This window comes from Acinonyx jubatus, chromosome B1, assembly GCF_027475565.1.
Source record: "Acinonyx jubatus isolate Ajub_Pintada_27869175 chromosome B1, VMU_Ajub_asm_v1.0, whole genome shotgun sequence".
NCBI classification, from domain to species: domain Eukaryota; kingdom Metazoa; phylum Chordata; class Mammalia; order Carnivora; family Felidae; genus Acinonyx; species Acinonyx jubatus.
In genome coordinates, this window is record NC_069382.1 from 195,261,912 (window position 1) to 195,281,187 (window position 19,276).

Here is a 19,276-nt window from a genome sequence, read left to right on the forward strand (position 1 = left end):
GGCTCCCCCACGTCCCCCCTGTGCCACAGCCCTTGTCTTCACAGTGGCCACCGGTCTGCAATGGCCCAGTTCATTTGTTTACTGCCTGCCCCACTCCCCAGGGGTGTGTGCTCTCGGAGCAGGGGTCTGGGCCATAAGCCGTGGTTGCTTCACAGCCCAAGGTCCCAGATGAGTACCCGGGATTCAGCGTTTAAGAAGTACAGCTTGTGGGTGCCTGAGTGGCTTAGGTGGTGGAGCATCCAACTTTGGCTCAGGTCATGACCTTGTGGTTCGTTGGTTCGAGCCCCACACCAGGCTCACTGCTGTCAGCGTGCAGCCTGCTTCGGATCCTCTGTCCCCCTCTCTTCTGCCCCTTCCTCAATTGCACACCCTCGCTCAAAAATAAACATTAAAAAAAAAAAAAAAAAAAGGAAATACAGGTTGCCTGAATGGATACAACGGTCAGTAATGAGCTAGTAAGAGAAAAAACTTGATTATGAAACAAGCCTTGTAATAGCTTCACTGGAATCCACACAGCACTACGGAATGACAGGCGGACTGCCAGAATGATCTATGAGGAGTTCTGTATGACCAGCCGGAAAGCATATAAATAAAAAGAACAATGTAAATACGTGTATGGATGATCTTGCTAATGCCAGCTAACATTTACTGAGGGCTTATTATGTACGGGGCATTTTTCTAAGTATGCTGTGTGGACACACTTACTGAATGCCATACGTCCCTATGAGGTAGGTAATGGTATTAATGACCTTTTTACAGAGGAGGAAACCGAGGTATATGGCAGTTAGGAAACTCTCCCAGGTCACACGGTCAGTAAATGGCTGGGCCGGAACGTGACCTCAGGGAACCTGCCTCCAAGGCCACGCTCCTAACAACTCCATCAAGAGGATCCTACCCATCAGGACCCATGAGAAGGACTTGTGGTCAAGCGAATTTGAGGAAGCTGGGTGGGTATTTTACTGGATGGGTATTTTACTCTACACATTTTCAGTCTTTAATATCCTAATATACATTGTGAATTTCCCAAAAGGACATCTCTTCCAAAAAACCTGGCTGCAGAGACCATTTTCATGGAGTTTTGGGAAAAGACAAGGGTTCTGAGAAAAGCTGTTTAGGAACTGCTCCGCTACAACATTCATAAAAGAATTCTCAAAAACAGCAGTAGTATCAACCGTCCTACACATCCAGCTACTACGGCTGGGAAACAAATCACCCTAAAGCTCAGTGCCTTGAAACAGCAATAATCGGTACCGTCCATCAGCATGTCTGGGGCCACAAATGTGGGAGTGGCTCGGCGGGGCGGTTCCGAGTCCCGGTCCTTCACGGGGTGCAGCCCGACGGCAGCTGGGTCTGCGTCACCCAAAGGCTTGCCAGAGGCTGGCGGGTTCATCGGGACGAGGCTCCCTCACAAGGCTCCACTGCAGGTGGGTGCCGGCCCGGAGCCGCGTCTCCCTGTCAGGGGCCACGTTGTCTCCCCAGCGCAAGGAGCGTCTGAGCCAATGGCAGAAGCAGCAGTGCCGTTTATAATAGCCGCAGGAGTCACACCGTCATTGCTGTCCTACACCACGGCCCAGGCAGTGACAATGGTCCACTCGGGCTCAAGGAGAGGGACACGGACCTCACATCTCCCTCTCAATGGAGCAGTGGCGAAGTCGATTTTAGTAAGACCATGTGGGATGCGATGTGTTTGGATGCAGCCGCCTTTGGAAAATCTATCGGCTATTCTAAGCATCACAAATACACACAGAGACATATCCATCACAGCACGGCTTGTAGTAACAAAACAATGGCTTAAATGTTCGTCAAAAAGTGCCAGGCTTACGGTGAGAAGATTCAGGGGGAAAAGACCCCATTTGCAATAGCCAAAACAACAGATAAACAACTAACAATGACAACAAGTATCACAGCATAAACTGAACAAGAAAAGCCCAAAGCCTATGTGTGAAAAACTAAAAGATTTTCTTCAAAGATATAAAAATATCCTGTAACAAATGGAAAGGGATATCATGTTCTTGGATTGGAAAAAGAAATATCATAGAGATGTCAGTTCTCGTGGAATTTAAGAGACAAAACAGATGAACATGGGTGATGGGAAGAGAGAGGCGAAGATAAAACAGACTCTCAACTATGGAGAACACACGGAGGGTTGCTGGAGTGGAGGTGGGGGTGAGGACGGGGGGGGGGGGGGAGGACAGGGGGAATGGGTTACACAGGTGATGGGGATTAAGGAGGGCACTTCTGATGAGCACCAGGTGTTATATGCAAGTGCTGAATCACTGAATTCTACACCTGAAACTAACAATACACTGTATGTAAACTGGGATTTATTTAATGTTTATTTGTTTTTGGTGGGGGTGGGGGGAGAGGGGGAGAGGGGGAGAGAGAGAGAAGACAGAGAATCCCAAGCAGGCTCCACGTTGTCAGTGCAGAACCCAACGCGGGGCTTGATGACTAACTGCAATTTAAATAAAAACTGGAAACAAACACAAATAAATAACAAATTTATTTTAGCCATAAAAAAAAAAAAAGATGTCGGTTCTCCTAAATTAATTTATAAATGTAAGCATACCGATCCGAATAGAAATATCAGCAGGTTCTCCTCCCCCATCCTGAAGCCAGACCAAATCAATTATGAAATTCACTCAGAAACATGCAAGGATGTTAGGAAAAACTGTGAATAAATATCGAACTGTACTTAATGACAGAGCTGCTGATGCTCACAACTCCCTGTCAAAGACATGAAGGTGAGAGGACTAAGCACCGTGCAGTAAAACGTAAAGGGTAAGATTGACGGCAGGTAGCTGGTGTTCACTGTAAACTCGACTGTGCTATAGACGTGAGAATGTTTCCAGCAAAACGTGCCCAGAAAAACCCTACACGAGAGAGCGGTATCAGGGCCTGGAAAGGCTGACAAACCACTGACAGAAAATTCAAAAAGAGGCTCGAATGTATGTAGATATTTAGCACACAATACAAGCTTAGTCAGGGGGCTGAAGGATCAAAGTTTCCTCACTTTGCGCACCAAGATCAAGTCCAAACGCACAAGTGATACAGACACAATAAATCGTACATGAGGGAGAAACATACGGGTGAATGCTTCTCTAAGCTAGGTGTGGAAAAAAGTTCGTATGACTCAAAATCCAGAAGCAAGAAGGGAAAAAATGATAAATTTAACTACATAAAAATTTTTTTGATATATTTTGTTGCCCGGCAAAAACACACCAGAAGTGGTGGGGGATGCCGACAGCAGGGGATGTGAGTGAGCGGGACCAGGGAGGGGTGCACAGAGCCTCCCTGTACTTTCGGCTTAATTTTGCTATGAACCCAAAACTGTTAAACATATGAAAAGATGCTTGCTCTCACTCAAAATAAGATAATGCATGCGGCGCCTGGGTGCCTCGGTTGGTTAAGGGTTCGACTCTTGATTTCGGCTCAGGTCATGCGTGATCTCGTGCTTGTGGGATCAAGCCCCGAGTTGGGCTCTGTGCTGAGTGCGGAGCCTGCTTAACATTCATTCTCCCTCCCTCTCTCTCTCTCTCCCTCTGCCCCTCCTCCACTCATACACACATGCAGGCACTCTCTCTCAAAAAAATGTATTAAATATATTAAAATTAAAATATATTAAAATTTAACATTAAAATATATTAAAAACATATTTTAAAAAGATAACGCATATTAAAAACTACACCAGGACATACTTTCTTGCTCTGGAAGACTGGCAAAAAATCACAAGACTAGCGGGTTGGTCAGTTTGCGGAGAAGCAGACACTTTCACAGATTGATGGGTATGAATGCCAAATGGTGTTAAGTTCCATGGAGGGAAATGTGGTAACATCTAGTGATGTATATGGGGGCACCCGGGCAGCTCAGCTGGTTGAGCGTATGACTTCAGCTCAGGTCGTGATCTCGCAGTTCGTGAGTCTGGGTCCCACATGGGCTCACTGTTATCAGCGCAGGGCCCGCTTCCAAACTTCTGCACCCCGCTCTGTCTCTGCCCTCCCTCTGCCCCTCCCCTGCTTGTTCTCTCTCTTTCTCCCTCTCTCAACTAAATAAAACATTCAAAAAAAAATTTACAGACCTATTACTCTCTAATGCAACAATCTTACTTGTGTGAATCTATCCCAAAGACACAGCAACAATATGAAACGGTTTGTACAAGGCCATTCATTGTAACAATTATGTAATTCAACTGTAGTACAGTCAAAGCCTGGAAAGAATCCGAACGCCCATCGCTGTGGCACTGGCTGTATCACCTTGGGAGTGCTACGCCGACGTGGAAAGACGTCACGAAAACGTGTGCACGCACAGCTGTGGGGCAAAGCACACAAGAGGAAGAACTGTGCGCAGGAGAGAACGTCCTGCACCTGCTAAGATGCTGGCAGAAAACCCACAGCTCACCGCATACTTTGTGGTGAGAGACTCCATGTTTCTCCCTAAAATGAGAAGAAAGGCCAGGATACAGTAGACCTGAACACCAGTGGACAGAGAACAATTACAGACTTTGTGAGTTTCTGGTATGGACACCCAGCAAAGACATTACAAGAAAGGAAAACTAGACAAACGCCTTCACGAACATAAATGTACATCTCCTTAACAAAATATAAGCGAACCGAATTTAATAGTATATAAACACAACCATGCATCATGACCAAGGGGGGTTTACCCCAGGTATGCAAAGTTGGTTTCACATTTTTAAATCAATGTAATACACTACATTAAAAGAAAAGAAGAAAACCACAATATCATCTCATTAGATGCAGAAAGAGCATTTGAAAAATTCAAGATCCCTTCAAGATAAAAACCGTTCACAAACTAGGACTAGAAGGTGTGCAGGAAAAGGTTGACTCAGCAGGTTTGGGGTGTGCCAACTCTGCCCATTAGAAAGAAGCTGGCCCTGGACCAGTTCCTGGAAGAAAACCTCCATGCTCCTGGAATATCATGCTTGATAAGCAATGTTTTTGTATACCTGGAGCCTTGGACCACACCAGAGAGTTTATGCCAACCATGTGACCTCTGATGGGGGCCTCGGACCAGACTGTGCGGACCTGACCTCTGGAGGGACTGGAGACAGAGTAACGAAGGTCGGCTATTTGGGTGCTCCGTGCCTACATGACTGACTCCCAGCGAAAACCCTGCGTGTCAAGGCTCTAGCGAGCTTCCCCGGTTGACAATATTCCATACGTGTTGCCAGACATCACACATTTTCATTGCCGGGAGAATTAGGTGCGGTTTTCAGAGGACAACTGGAAGCTTCATCTAAGTTTCTCCGGGACTTTGTCTTGCATGCCTGTTATTTAGCCTTGCTGCTTTTAATCTGTATGCTTTAACCATGAGCGCAGCAGCATTTCTAGGAGTCCTCCTAGCAAATCACAGAACCAGAGGGGAGTCTTGGGAAGGCGTGACAAAGAAGGGCATTTCCTTAACCTGATATAGAGCAGCTATATCAGAATATATCAGAATACCTACAGCTAGCATCGTAGTAAATCCTTGCCCCTTAAACAGACAAGGCAAGGATGGCCATTCTACTTTTTTTTTTTTTTTTAAGTTTACTTGAGAGAGAGAAAGAACACGAGCAAAGTAGGGGCAGAGAGAGGGGCAGAGAGAATCCCAAGCAGGCGCCGTGCTGTCAGCACAGAGCCCGGTGTGGGGCTCGGTCTCATGAACAGTGAGATCATGACCTGAGCCGAAATCAAATCAGGAGTCAGATGCTGAACCGACGGAGCCCCCCAGGGGCTCCCCAGTTCTGACTACTTCTGTTCAACATGGTACCTTCTACTGGCTTGTATGCAAATGCCGAGTATGCAAATGCTGAGCACACTGCACAGCACATGCGAAGAGCTGCACAAGCTGGCTGTTCCCACCACCCTAACTACCACCGCGACGGCTATCATGACCGCGTAGTAAGAAAAGGCAGAGCGGTTTCATAAAGGAAACGTCTTGTGCAATCCCAAGGCTACATGCACTTTTTCTTCTACCAAGGTGCAGACCAATGGGGACAGAAGAAACCAGCTGACACAATCCATCAACAGTTTTAAAACTCTGGGGGAGGGGCCACCCCTCTCTAGTCTGTGCAAGGGACCCAGTGCGGCCTCCGACTGCTGGCCCAGCCAGGGCTGGTCTTCCAGGTCGGTGTTGCGTGGTAAGTGCGGGATGATTTAAGGAGGCCCGACAGACCGGTGGGGGAGAGGGTGGGGAGGGGGGTGGTAGCCGCACGTGTGAGCGATGGGCGGCCTTCTCCTCGGCGGTTTGCTCAGCAGCGCCAACCTGCCGCCCTTCTAAGAAGACCCTCTAGGCCGACAGGGTCCACAAGTGCCACGGCGGTCAGAGATGCGGTCCTTACCACACTGTCTGGCTGACCGAGAAAGGTACATTTAGAAATAGGGTTTGGAGACGAGAGGGAGCTTGAATTCTAGCCTGCCGCTTATTGGCAGTGTGACCATTTTCTCCCCAATCCTCTTCGAGTTTTGTTCATCTGCAAGATGGAGAAGACAGCACCTTCTAAAAGTGTTCTCGCCAAGACTGGGACCATCCGCGAGGCCGCACCCAGCAGGGGAGGCCGGCACACAATCGATACTCTCCTGCTACTCTTCTAAGTGCTGGACCTCAGTTGCCGTATCTGTAAAGTGGCTTTCAGTGGCTTTCGTTCCAACCCAAAGAAACAGATCTTCATCCTGGTTTTCCCCTCCTCATGTCTGTGACAATGAGAAACCTGGCTTCCAGAAGTAATACCGCACCTCAAAGCTGTTGCAAAGGCTAAATGAAACGGTAGATGAGAAAAGTACCATGTAAAATGTAAGTATTTTACAAATTCCTTCTACTGCCAACTCCGAGCGTAGAAATTACGAGGGGCTTCGCAGAGCGGTCACTTGGGCGCACCTCTTGAGAGAGGAGTGATATTCTGCCAAGCACGTAAGGGCACAAGGGTATGGAGGCACAGGGAAGCCAGCAGTGGGACCTCTGGGTCAAGGACGGCCCTGCCCTCTGAGAACTATTTGGCTATTTAATAAAGAATTCTTTTATACTCCCAGAAGCCGTGGGTGAGAGTTCCAGCTGCTGCACACACACCCCCGCCCCCAACACCTGTCACTTTTATTTTGGCTATTCTAATAAATGTGACATGGGATCTTGTAGGCTTTTATTTTGTCGCGAAACAATCACACGCACAAAAATCTTGAGCACAAAGAACGCTTTCTCCTGAACCATCAGACAGTAAATTGCCAACCTGATGCCCTTTTCCCTCTGAGTATTTCAGGATTCCCGGAAAACAAGAGCATTCTTTGACACAACCAGAATATAACCATCAAAAATCGGGAATTTCACGTCGACACGTGACTTCCAGCCTTTCCCTGGACCCCATTCTAACTGGACTAGCTGTCTCACGGACATCCTTTAGAACGAAATCACACAGTGCATCCAGGGCATCCATTTTTTGTTAGGCTCCTCTGGTGTAAACAGTTCTTCAGTCTTTCCCCAAGTTTCATGACCTTGAGACACAAGAACGTGCCAGCTATCCTCTAAGAAGCCCCTCAGCTTGCGTTTGTCTGCTGTTCCCCACGGTTGGAGACAGATTATGCATCTTTGGCATAAAAGAGTGACACTCATCTACGTTCTCCCCAGGGCCTCCTAGCAGGTGGTCCCAGATTTCCCTCCGTCACTTGGTTAAGGTGGTGGCTGCCAGGCTTCCCCACTGCGGAAGTTACTCTTCCCCCTTTGTAAGTCTGAGTACTGGGGGAAGGAGTGCTTTGATGCGATGGAGTTATCAATGCCAAACCTTCAATGCACTCACTTACGGATTCCTATCTAGATGGATGCAAGTTGTCCTATTTTATTCAGGTTATCTTCTGCTACTAGCATTGATTTGATGCTCAAACGGTCTCAAATTTGGCCAAAGCCCCTTCAAACTGTCCTTTTCCCATGTCCCCATCATCCTCTGAGCCCTTCCCTGCTGCCTGCTATGACAAAGGTTCCAGGCTCATTTTATACTTTTCCCTCCTCTGGCCCCAGACGGAGCCATTTCTGCAAGGAGCTCTGGTTCCTGGAAGCTGAAATTGCTACTTAGAAGCCAAGATCTGAATGCTAAGTATGCTTATCGCTACTGGGGTGTCCCTGCTTCCAGGCCATTTGCACACCTACACATACATACTCACTTACAACCATAGTTAGTTCCGCATCTATCTATGCAAACTGCAAACCATGAGTTCGCACTGGTACCTTCCATTCCAATCTAACACCACAGGGTTCATTCTGGTTTTATCCCTTTCACTTCCCGGAATGTGCAAAACCGGCTTCCATCATCCTTATGTATTCACTTGTTTGACCAATCCTCCTATTATATAACCAAGGAGTCATCTCCACTGCCACTCTTCCCCCGCAAGGGCGCACCCCGCTCCCCCCCGCCCCCCCACTCAGGCTCAGGACCTGACCTACCCTTCGGAGCTGTGGCGCCAACCGCTTTACACACCCACCTGACCCTGCCCCATCCCGGGGCTGCAGGACTGAATTGTTGAGGAAGAAGGGCTTAACTGACTTTTAAATAAAGGGCTCTGGGAATGTCTGTGATCCTTTGTGTGGAGAGTATGCTAATGTGCCAGTTTTCAATTTAAAATGAATAAAAGATTACAATGCAGTAGACAAAGCTGAGAGCCTTTTTTTTTTTTTTTTAACAGTGATAAAAACAGATCTCATTATACACAGAATGTCTCTTGCAATCCTCAGGGAAATTACAAATTAACTAGTTGAAGGCACTTTGAAAAAAGCAATTTTTAAAAAGTCATCAGAATGATCAGTTTATACCCCATGATTTATTTAAACTGATTTCTCTAACTGAAGGCTGCTCATTTCCTAACTGCAATCAACACAGTTTCCACCTGGCCAACATCTGTTTCCAAATCCCTTATTTGAAAATCTTGGGATTCTATTTAAAATCTGAGAAAAACAGGGGTGCCTGGGTAGCTTAGTCATTTGAGCATCCAACTCTTGATTTCAGCTCAGGTCATGATGATGGAGCCCCACGCACGCTGGGCCTACGTGACATATTTCCATTCATTCATTTTCTTTCTCTCTCTCTCTCTCTCTCTCTCTCTCGCCCCCTTCCCTCCCTCCCTCCCTCTGCAGCCTCTTTCTCAAAAAACAAAAACAAAAAAATTTTTGAGAAGAGCAGAAAGAGGGAGAGAAACAGATTTTTCAGTTTTGAAACAAGAAAACGTGTGGAACAACTTCTTGCCCTTATACAAAAGTTAGAGAAAAGTGATCAATGTTGCAGAGTTAAGTATGGCTCTTACACTTCTTTTCTGCCCCCAACAAAGGCTCTAGGTAGAAAAAAGATATTTTCAGTATCGTTCCACCATTTCAAAAGTGACTTTCAGACGAAGGTATCTCCTCTGGCACAGGCACCGTGCGCTCCCACAGCAGGAGAACCTCACGCCACCTTGAGCAAGTCATCTCCACACCCACACAGGTATCTACTGGGCACCAAGCCAGGGCCGCACAAAGGGGGCTCCGCAGACCAGCACCAGGCTACCGACTGTTTGCTACTGGTCTGCTGCAAGACGAGGATAAAAACACAGAGTAAACACACAGAGACATTTACGGCGATCTGACGTTGCCCCTTCATCAGAAACACATCCTGCTCATCAGTTCAGCTCAAACTATGGTGGCAGGGTTGCCGCGCCCCAAGCTGTGAACCCGACCTGCGCAGTGGAATACACCTCCATCCACGATGGATGGCAAAGAACAAACAACAACAAAAAAGCGGTCCTTCACCTCAGAAAGCCTGTTGTAAGCCAGGGGTCGGCACGCTTTTTCTGTAAAGGGCCAGATGGTAAATATTTCAGGCTTTGTGGAACATACATGATCTCTATCTCGTATTTGTTTTTTTCCTTTTGCTGTACAGTTGCCAGGGGAATGGAAGAAAAAAGTCACATTTAACAAGGGTGCTACCCTTCTAAGACAACAGTCATAGACAGGGAACTGCAGAAAGGTCAGCTGAGACTACTTCTGGCTACGTGAGCAAACATCTCATCCAAGTAAGTGCGCTTTGATAGGAGAGATTAGTGTGCCATCACCTTGCCTGAAAAAAATACCAGCATAGAGTATCTTTTATCCTATACTACGACAGATTGAAAACAAGCAGTTCCTTAACTAATAAATAGGCTTTACTTTTGCCTAGAACGAAAGAAACATGATAGTGACAACACTGCCATAAAACATGAGCCCTTGGGTTTTTCGAATCTGTTTTATGGGAATGATTTTTATCAATAACCATCACCAATCAAAACAAAATAATACAAAAGCAAAGTTCCCACAGATCCGACTTGACGATTAAAAACCCTCACAGTCAACTTATCTTTAGGCACCCTGTCACTCTTTCACTCGAGAGCCCTCAGTGAGTGGCCTCCCCAAGCCAGGCCAGGCATGGTGCCACGTAATGGGCTCGGGTGGTGCGACGGCAGCCCTCCGAGAGCATGTGGGTTACACGGGCCATGACGGTGAGCAGGGGACCCACACAGAAAGGAGCCACCAGCACGGCCTGCGGGAGCCAGGGAGTCTCTGGAGAGCAAGCAGCATCCTAACTGGGGCTGGAAGGATAAATCAGTTTGCTTGCCAAAGGAGGGAAAGGAGGAGGGACAGAAGATGTAGGGTTCCGTGAAAGGCGTTCTGGGCAGAGAAGTCAGCGAGCATTAAAGGCATGAGGGCTTCAAAGCACAAGGCCTCTTCAGAACACAGACGGAGTCACGTATGGTCAGAGCAGAGATCCACAGGGACTGACCAAGAGGCAAAGGCCGCTGTCCAATCACGAGCCTTGAATGCCATGCTACGAAGCTCTGCTTTGGTAAGACATGGGGAGCAAGAGAGTGGTAAAATTTCATGTATGTTTTGGTCAATGTCTTCTGGGACAAGGTGAGGAAAGAACTAGAAGGAGGCTGGACTACACTGTGAGGGTCACACAGTTATTTCCCTCAAGGTCTTTTGCTCAAAGTAACTGGCACAGGGCAGCTATCCGGCAGGAGACGAGGCTGTACTTGACTTGTGGAAATGAGAACAACTCCCATCTGACTGACGTTAATTGGTCAAAACCTCCGCTGAGAACCAATAACTGAGGCGGCGGCAGCAAAAGCGCGTTCTCACTTGACCCGGGGTGCCTGTTGAGTCTGAAGTGCCGGGGTCCGCTTGGCTGGGGAAGCAGAAACGGGCGCCTCTCCGGCTTGGTGGCTGGGAGGCAGAGTGACCGCCACCCGGTGTGGACGGTAAGTCACACGCGGCCAGAGCCCACTCTTCTTCTTCAGGGCCGGCTCTGGGCACCCCTCCCCAAGCCTGGACTGCCTGCCTTCTCTGTCGTCCCTTTCTGGGATCCAACGCAAAGCCTGCTGGCTGAGAAATCCGCCATGTTGCCCCGGTGTTCAAACCTTGCTGCGGCTGTGGGGGGCGGGGCAAGTCACCCAGATTCCCCGGGCCTCAATTTCCTCTACAAAACCAGATGCTCATACTTAATATTAACAGGGAGGATCAAATGTCGGGGATCAGATGAAATAAGCTGACACACTGGTAAAGACGCGGTAAACGCTTCACCGGAGGTCACAGTCCAAATGAACACATGCGAACGCTTGCCCTACATACACCGATGCATTTTGTTCTCACAACCCACCAACGTAGGTATTTTGAATTTCTCCACTTTACGAGTGAGGAAACGAAGGCATAGAGAAGTCAAGCAATCGTCCCAAAGTCACACAGCTGGTAAGTGGCAGAGGGGGGACAGGAACACAGGCTGTCTGGCGTAGAGTCTGAGCTCTGAGGCACGATGCTGTGCTACTCGATGGCACCGTTTCCCCTTCTGAACTTGCTAATTAGTTATGAGACATCTTGATGAAACTGGCTACCTTTTCATGTTTCCATAGCAACCAGCCTGAGTCTTAGCTCCTTGAGGGCAGACTCTCTCTCTCTCTCTCTCTCTCTCTCTCCTTGCCTCTCCTCATTGCCTTGTGTAATAAACAAGTAATTATTTGCCGACAGGTAACACGTTAACGTATCCACTTAGTATCCCCTGCAAATGCTTCCACTTGTTGGCATTTACAATTTCAAATGCGTCTCACCAGCGTGGGGACAAGTATCCGTGCAGGCCCGAGACTGCTCTCTGGAAAGACCTGTGCACAGGCTCAGCCCTGGGCTGGTGTCTGGGAACTGGGACTTTGGGAGGGTTCCCGCAACCCTAACTGCTAAGAGTGGCTCCCTGTGCTTGAACCGTTGTGCAAACAGTGTGGTTCATGCGGAACACGGGCTTTCCTTCTGGGAGTCTGGAATTTTGGTAAGTGCCAAGCAGAAAGCGCCTTTGTGAGCAGCCCCCCAGTAAAATCCCTGGGCCAGTGAGCTTCTAACAAGCTTCCCCAGTGGCCAGTTCACACAAGTGGTCACAAGTCACATCCTGTGTGACTCCACTGGAGGGGACCCTTAGAAGCCTGCTCCTGGCTTCCTCTGCACCTCGCCTGGGTGCCCTTTCCCTTCGCCATCTGCTCCGTGCCCTCTCACCGCAGCAGATCTCGGCCCTGAGTCCCACAGGCCCTGCTAGTGCAGCACCGAACCGGGGCTGGCGCTGGGGGTCTCGACACAACCGGAATTAAGAAAAGCTGCCGCCCAATAGTACGTACTGTTACCTTCTGAAAGAACACCCTCCAGTCTTCTCAAGACCAGTTCAGAAGTGGTCAAGAGTTGAAGCCCGGACCTTCGCTCCTCGCTCATTTAAGAACCCTGTCTCAGGCTGGGCAGCTGGAGGGGAAGCAGTTTTGAGTCCCTGTGCCCCACAAGCCGGCATGTGCTCCTCCAGGGAGGACAGCTCGGGGGACAGACACGTGCCACGGGAGATACCGAAGCGTGCCTCTGCTGCTTCCTGGCTGTGTGGCCTTGGGCAAGTCATTTAACCTGCTGGGGCTCTAATGTCCTCACCTGCCAAAGAGGGTTCGTGACAGCGCCCGGCACCGAGCGGGTGCCTTGTTAGAAGGGAGGTGCGTGCCGCGGGTGAGCTGGGGCGGGGGGGGGGGGGGCCTCACTGGCTGCTGCGCCCCAGCTCCGGTCTCAGGAAAACACTCTGAGAGACCGCGAGGAGCGGCATGGGGGAGGCGAGGGAAGGGGGGCGCAAAGAGAAAGAGGTGAGATGGCTAAAACTGCGCCAGCCTCACAGGGTTATCTACACAGCGTGGGCGTGCGTGTGAATTCTGAACCACACAGCCTGGGCTCGAACCGCAGAGCTGCTACCTCCTGAGTTCCCCACAGCCGCCCCACAGCGGCCGCCCCGTCCGGAAATCAGGGATAACAACAGTACCTGCCCTGTAGGGCAGCTGCGAGCTAGCGATGAATCTGGTACCGTGCCCAGCACAGTCAGGGCTCAGTAAGGCCTGGCTATGGCATTTTCCAAGGACACCCGAGCTCCGTACATTGTAAAGCATGAAGACTCCACAAACGTCCGTTGTCATTATTACTATTATTAATTATGGAACACCAACAGAGACAATACTCACAGTCTCTTCTTATCCACCACTCGCTTAACTCGGATGGCTCTTTGTTCTGAGTAAAGTTTACAAACTCCTGTTGTAGGGAAAACACCAGAACAGAGACCATTTAAAACCGCTTGTCAGGCAAGGGTGTCACGAAACATAATGAGACACTATGGTCTTCAGCTAGCAAAGCTACATCTTGCATCACGCCTATCGTGCAATGCCACATTTGACCCTTAAGATAAAATGAAATACTTTTCAAGTAATCTTCAATGAAATCCAAAACGGCGCTCCTGTGCTCCTTCACTTGCTGGGAGTGTATCTCCTTGTGGGCTGGAACAGAAAAGGACAACAGTCAGGTCTCCGTATTCAATTACACCGAAGAACAATTCATCAGCTTCCTTAGAACAGTTTCTCTATTGAAAGTATTTTTAAAAATACGGCTATAAAACAAGCCTTCTGTCAAGTGCCATTCCATTTGTAAAAGAGTAAGATTTACTGGGCTTCGCACGAGCAAAAGATTAAACCTGTAGAAAAACTACAGTCAAAGAATTTATGGTTTATTACAGCACGCAGGGCTCGTACTCGATGTGGCTCACTTCTGGAGAGCTGACCCCGTTTGTACTGACAGCATCCAAGGCTCAAGCTGACCTTCAAGGAACATGTTTAAATCAAACTCAAACCACACACCAGCCGGCCGGTCGGTGCCGTTTTCCAGCTTGGAATGCTCCATCCTCCCGCTTTGCCATTCACGTTCCAAGCGCCCCTCAGACCTGGAGGTAAGCCTTCCTTCTCAAGGAAACCTTCCTGGACTGTCTTAGCCACAAGGATGCCCGGCTTCTGCAACTATCACGTTGTCTTCGAGTCCATGCCATCCATTGTGGCAGGACAGCTCCCACTCACTGGGAGACCGGGTGCCTGCGGCGGGCAGGCCCTCTGGCAGCACTTAGCATATATTACTGCTAATCCCAAAGGCAATTTGGAGCTCTGTTTCTTTCTTTCTTTCTTTGAGCACAAAGAAACTGCCACAGTTCAGTCAACAAGAAGCCCAAGCTCACACGGTTTGGTACCTAATTGCTGATTTTATTCACAATCATGTATTTTCTAGGTGATTTCAATGAATGTACAGGCCCTTAGGGGGACAGGACATGAATCACGTTTTTATTATACGGCTGCGTAACCTGAGATTCCCCTGAGCGATTCAGCGGATCCATGAGACTGCACACAAAATTTTGGGTGTACGTGTATTTCTCGGGCAAGAATGCCCATAGCTGTCGTCAGACTCCAATGGCCCTTCAGGGCTGTGATGGAAGCTTCCCAAGTAGAAGTCAGTGTCAAGAACACAGCAGCCATCTGCCCACTCTGAACTTTGGGCTATTTCACGCAATCTGTATCCGTCTAAGCACGCTACGAAAGAATCCAGGAGGATATACGATTTGGGAAGCTATCTCACTGCCTCGATAAAAGTGAAACATCAGTGGAAGCAAGTGACTAATAACCCAAGGGCCAACTACGGCTCTAAGCATGGGCTGAATTCAACTGAATTCTCGTAACAACCCAAAGAGATACGCCCCGGCACTGTCTCCATTTTATAGACGAAGAAACTGAGGCCTAAGGTGGTTAAGTGACTTGCCAAAGCCATCTGGGCAGAATGTGGTGGGGCTGGGGTGGGCACATCAGCCCCCCCTGGCTCCACAGCCCTCCTCTTCGGCACGACAGTTGGATCCCAAAGTCCAATACTACAGCTAGAGCGCGGAGATGACCCTCTTCCGTCCTCGTCCACGTGCCTCGACAACGGCCCCCTGAACGCCACACACAACACAGGCACGCACACACCATCCGTCCGCTGTGCCCCGGCACCCTTACGAAATGTTTGGTTGTGCCTGGAGAGGTCCTTGCTACCCCCTCCCCAACCCGCGTAACCCGAACCACGGCCTCTTCCCTACTTTTAACGGCTTAGGTTAACACGCTGATCAAGAAAAGAAGAATTTTAAAGTCCCGAAACCTACACTTGAGCAGGGACACAAGACAGAGCGTCAGCCGGCTGTGCGCACGAACCTCGTCCGATCAGTCGCGCTGGCGGCTCAGAGCACCTCACCTTGTGTTCGCAGTTGCTGAATCGCTTCAGAGCAGGTCCTCATGAACGTCTGAGCGTCCTGGTCTATCTGGTCTCGCTCTGTGTCTGTCATCCTCCCGTACTCAGACATGATGTGGCTAAAAAGAGAAAAAAAAAAAAAAAAAGGTGGGGAGGGGAGACAAAATGTTAGAGCAGCAGCAAATGACCGCCACTGCTGTGTGGACGGGGAGGGAAGGGAAGAGAAGAGAGAGCTTCCCTGCGGACGTGACATTTATGCTGAGACCGGAGGTGGGGAAGAGGAACCGACCAGGCTGTGAGGTGGGAGAAACAGGGGCTAAATAGCGGAGCCAACACCGGCGAAGGCCGCTAGGTAGGCAGAGCTTCCTGCAGAGACCCACCTGCAGCCGCCAGTCCGGCCAGGGCGAGGCGAGCAGGCCTTGGCAGGCATGTGGGCTCTCGCTTTAAGAACAGGGGCAGCTACTGAAGGCTTTCCCGTAACACGAGGGCAGAAGTCAACGAAAGTCAGGAGGCCTGTGCCGTGGAGGCCCTGCGGGTGCGTGTGAAAAGGTGTCAGGCTGCCGTCTTTCCACACACTGTCTCGGAAACTCACAATTAAAGGGCTTTCAGACCATTTCATTTCCCCCTGATACTAAGTTAAAAACCTCAAACGTGACTGAGCTGGCGAGGGCGCTCGCCTGCGATAACGCAGCGCCGTGAAACTCAAAACGTTGTAATTCTAGTACCTCGCTCGTCTTCCTAAGAGCCGGGCAGGGGTGGCATTATTATTAACACTCGAATGAAACACTCGAGACATTATCACTGAATTTAGGGTCACAAAATATCAGGTCAAAAGGGACCTCAGATAATGTGCAGACTCAGTTCATTCCGTCCCCATCCGCTAGCCCTGCCAGCCACTCATCCTCACCGGGGATAAAACACCAAGTCCCGATCGGCCCGGCCTGACGTGTGACCTACTTCCTGACACTCACCCTCCTGCCCTGCACCCCGCCTGCACCGGCTGCTTTGTTGCCCCCGATCAACCATGCGCACCCCCGACCCTGCGCGGCCTGCCACGTCCGCATCCGGCGGGTGGTCTTCCCGCAGCCGTGCACGCGCCTCCTCTGCATTCGGATCTCTGATCACAGCCGGCTTCCGTGACCACCCCCTGGCTCACCCCGGCACCGGCCCCGTCACCGATTCTCAGCGCCTGTGCTGGGGATTACGCTGCTGTCTCTGAGCTCCAGAGTCACCTTCTGCTCCGCTTTGTGACACAGGCTGGGACACTCCAGACCGCACTGCTCCTCCCCTGCCATCTCCTCCTCACCGGCTTCCTTGGCCTCACGCACTTACTTCTCCCCGAAGCAGTGACGTCTCCCTCCTCCCAGGAGAACGTCAGCTTCACAAAAGCGGGGATTTCATCTTTTTCCTTTCTGTTTCCCCAAGACTAAAACGGTGTCCCGCACACGGTAGCTGAACAGGTAGTTTTGCGCCAGACTCTACTCTCAACGCCTTACGCGTATTTCATTTACTTATTTGATCCTTGCGATTCATCCATTCGTTCACTTTTATACTAAACCCCATAGGCTGGCACTGCGGCAGGGGTCAGGGGTCCAAAGCTGAACAAGGCTTATTTCTGATCCCCGCACAGGGCAGGCACCAGGCCACAGGTACCTGGGGAGGAGGAAGGGGCACGAGAAACTGCGCTGGATGGTGTTGGTCTGCAAGTGGACAGTGGGGCCCAAGGGGGGAGAGGTCAGTTTGCGCAGGGCGGTGCCAGGCGGGCACGGCGGGGGACACTCCCACAGGGGACGGCGAAAAAGACCTGCTACAAATCCCCAGCCCGCGGGTCAGTGCCCGGATCACCACACGACAGACGGTCTACGCGAGGCTAATCTGAGTGTGGAAGGGAAAACAGGAGTACACCGGGCGGTCCCCACAAACTGAGACCGAGGACAGCGGTGGCCAGTGGTAAGACCAACAGTTAACTGCACACTGTTTAGCTGAGTTTAGGAACAAGTGGAAATCAGCCCCCCCACGCTATGGGGCTCTCGGGGCCTCGAGTCGCTGCAGGGACATGTGCACGGTCGGTGTCTCCACAGTGAATGTAGAGCAATGTCGACACTATTTCCCAAAGGAACACGGACAGTGTTTCGATAAATACACGTTCACTTACAACTGTGCTGAACCTGCAACAGCTACTTCTCCAGCATCGATAGGTTTCCCCCCAAACACAACGACCACACAAATACTCCATCCGCTGTCAGCTGCAGAGGAGCCCTTGGGATACAGAGGTTAGGGCCTGCTGGTGCAGTCACGGGAAGATGTGTTTTTTGTTTTTTTGTTTTTTTATTCTAGAGAAAGAGAGAGCGAGCACACAAGCAGGGGACAGGGTGCAGAGAGAGAGAGAGAGAGAGAGAGAGAGAGAGAGAGAGAGAATCTTAAGCAGGCTCCATGGTCAGCACAGAGCCCGACGTGGGGCTCAATCCCACGACCCAGGGATCATGACCTGAGCCAAGATCAGGAATTAGATCCTCAACCGGCTGAGCCACCCAGGTGCCCAAGGAGGATGTTAAACAGAGGAATCTGCACTCCATGCAGGGCCCTCTGCGGTGGCTGGCCTGCAGGCAGATGAGAGCAGAACTGGGTGGCCTGGTCATGGCTATGGGAAGACATGAAGAGACCCCAGGCTGAGGCCACGTTGGTGGGGAGAAGGCACAGCAGGTCCGAGAAAGACTGAACAGGCCAAGGACTGACTGGACGTGCAGGGATGCGGCGAAGCCCAGGGCGCCCAGCACAGCAGGCATGGTGGCGGGGGGGGGGGGGGGGGGGACAGATGTTTAGGCGGCACGCGGACCTGAGGACATGACAGGTGAGGACACAGAGCCAACTTGGAAGAAAGTTAAAACTCCTGTTTCTCTGTGATAATTTAAAAAGAGCACCAGCTACATAATGGCCATTTGAAACATGTCCGTCAAAAGTGATGAAGGCTTGCTGGTGCCACGTTAAGTATCACAGTAACAAAATTATTACTATTTTGAAAAGGTTAACTATCTGGTAAATAAATTCCAAAAAATATATATTCTCATAGGACACATATAGAAATTCATCAAACTTTAATTTTATTTACTTCCTTTACAAGGTACAGCGGGGTAATTTCATTACAGACCTCAATTTACCGAAATATTAGATTCAATGAAAGGAAACCATGTTAGGTATATAGGTCTGGACTAGTCAATTTACTTCAGGGGGAAAGGAGGAAGAAACTGGGAAGTTTATTTACAGGTTTAGAAATCTAAAAGAATGTATGTATTTTTTTAAATTATTTGCTTGATCTGTATGTTAAAAAGGGGCAAGTTCAAAATCACAGAATACTGCTGGCACTCTGCCCATTACTTTAATATGCAGTTAAATGCTTCCTGAGGGTAAGGAAGAGAGAGAAGAGTGTAAATGATTTTCTACTCTGTTTCAAAGGTTACTGAAAAGGTATGGACAAACGTTAAAGGTTACAGTCTTATTTTTGCTATAAATATTACATAGGGGCAAGTACAGAAGAACCGTGTCCACAGTATACGCCCAACAGACGGCACGGAATTACCCCATTAATGTCTGGGCTTCAGATGTGAACACAGACCCTGCTCTCAGTAAACTACATCATGATGGGCAACATCCACGGGCTCACATATATGCTTGCACATCACAAAGGCGAACGGTTATG

At 49.6% G+C, this 19,276-nt stretch overlaps 1 protein-coding gene across 6 annotated transcripts in view; it reads right to left on the reverse strand.

Moving 5' to 3' along the window:
* The window catches only part of STX18 (syntaxin 18), a 128,208-nt gene that overhangs the window by 31,702 nt on the left and 77,230 nt on the right, over positions 1 to 19,276 (reverse strand). For 5 of the 6 annotated variants that reach the window (XM_027034744.2, XM_027034674.2, XM_027034924.2 and 2 more), the window contains 3 exons: positions 15,583 to 15,698; positions 13,740 to 13,817; positions 13,509 to 13,575 (listed from right to left, as the gene is read on the reverse strand). In XM_027034744.2, the coding sequence (XP_026890545.1) occupies positions 13,509 to 13,575; positions 13,740 to 13,817; positions 15,583 to 15,698 (261 nt within the window). Of the gene's footprint in view, positions 1 to 13,508; positions 13,576 to 13,739; positions 13,818 to 15,582; positions 15,699 to 15,959; positions 17,431 to 19,276 lie in introns of those variants that run through there. The other variant, XM_027034857.2, reaches the window with a different exon arrangement.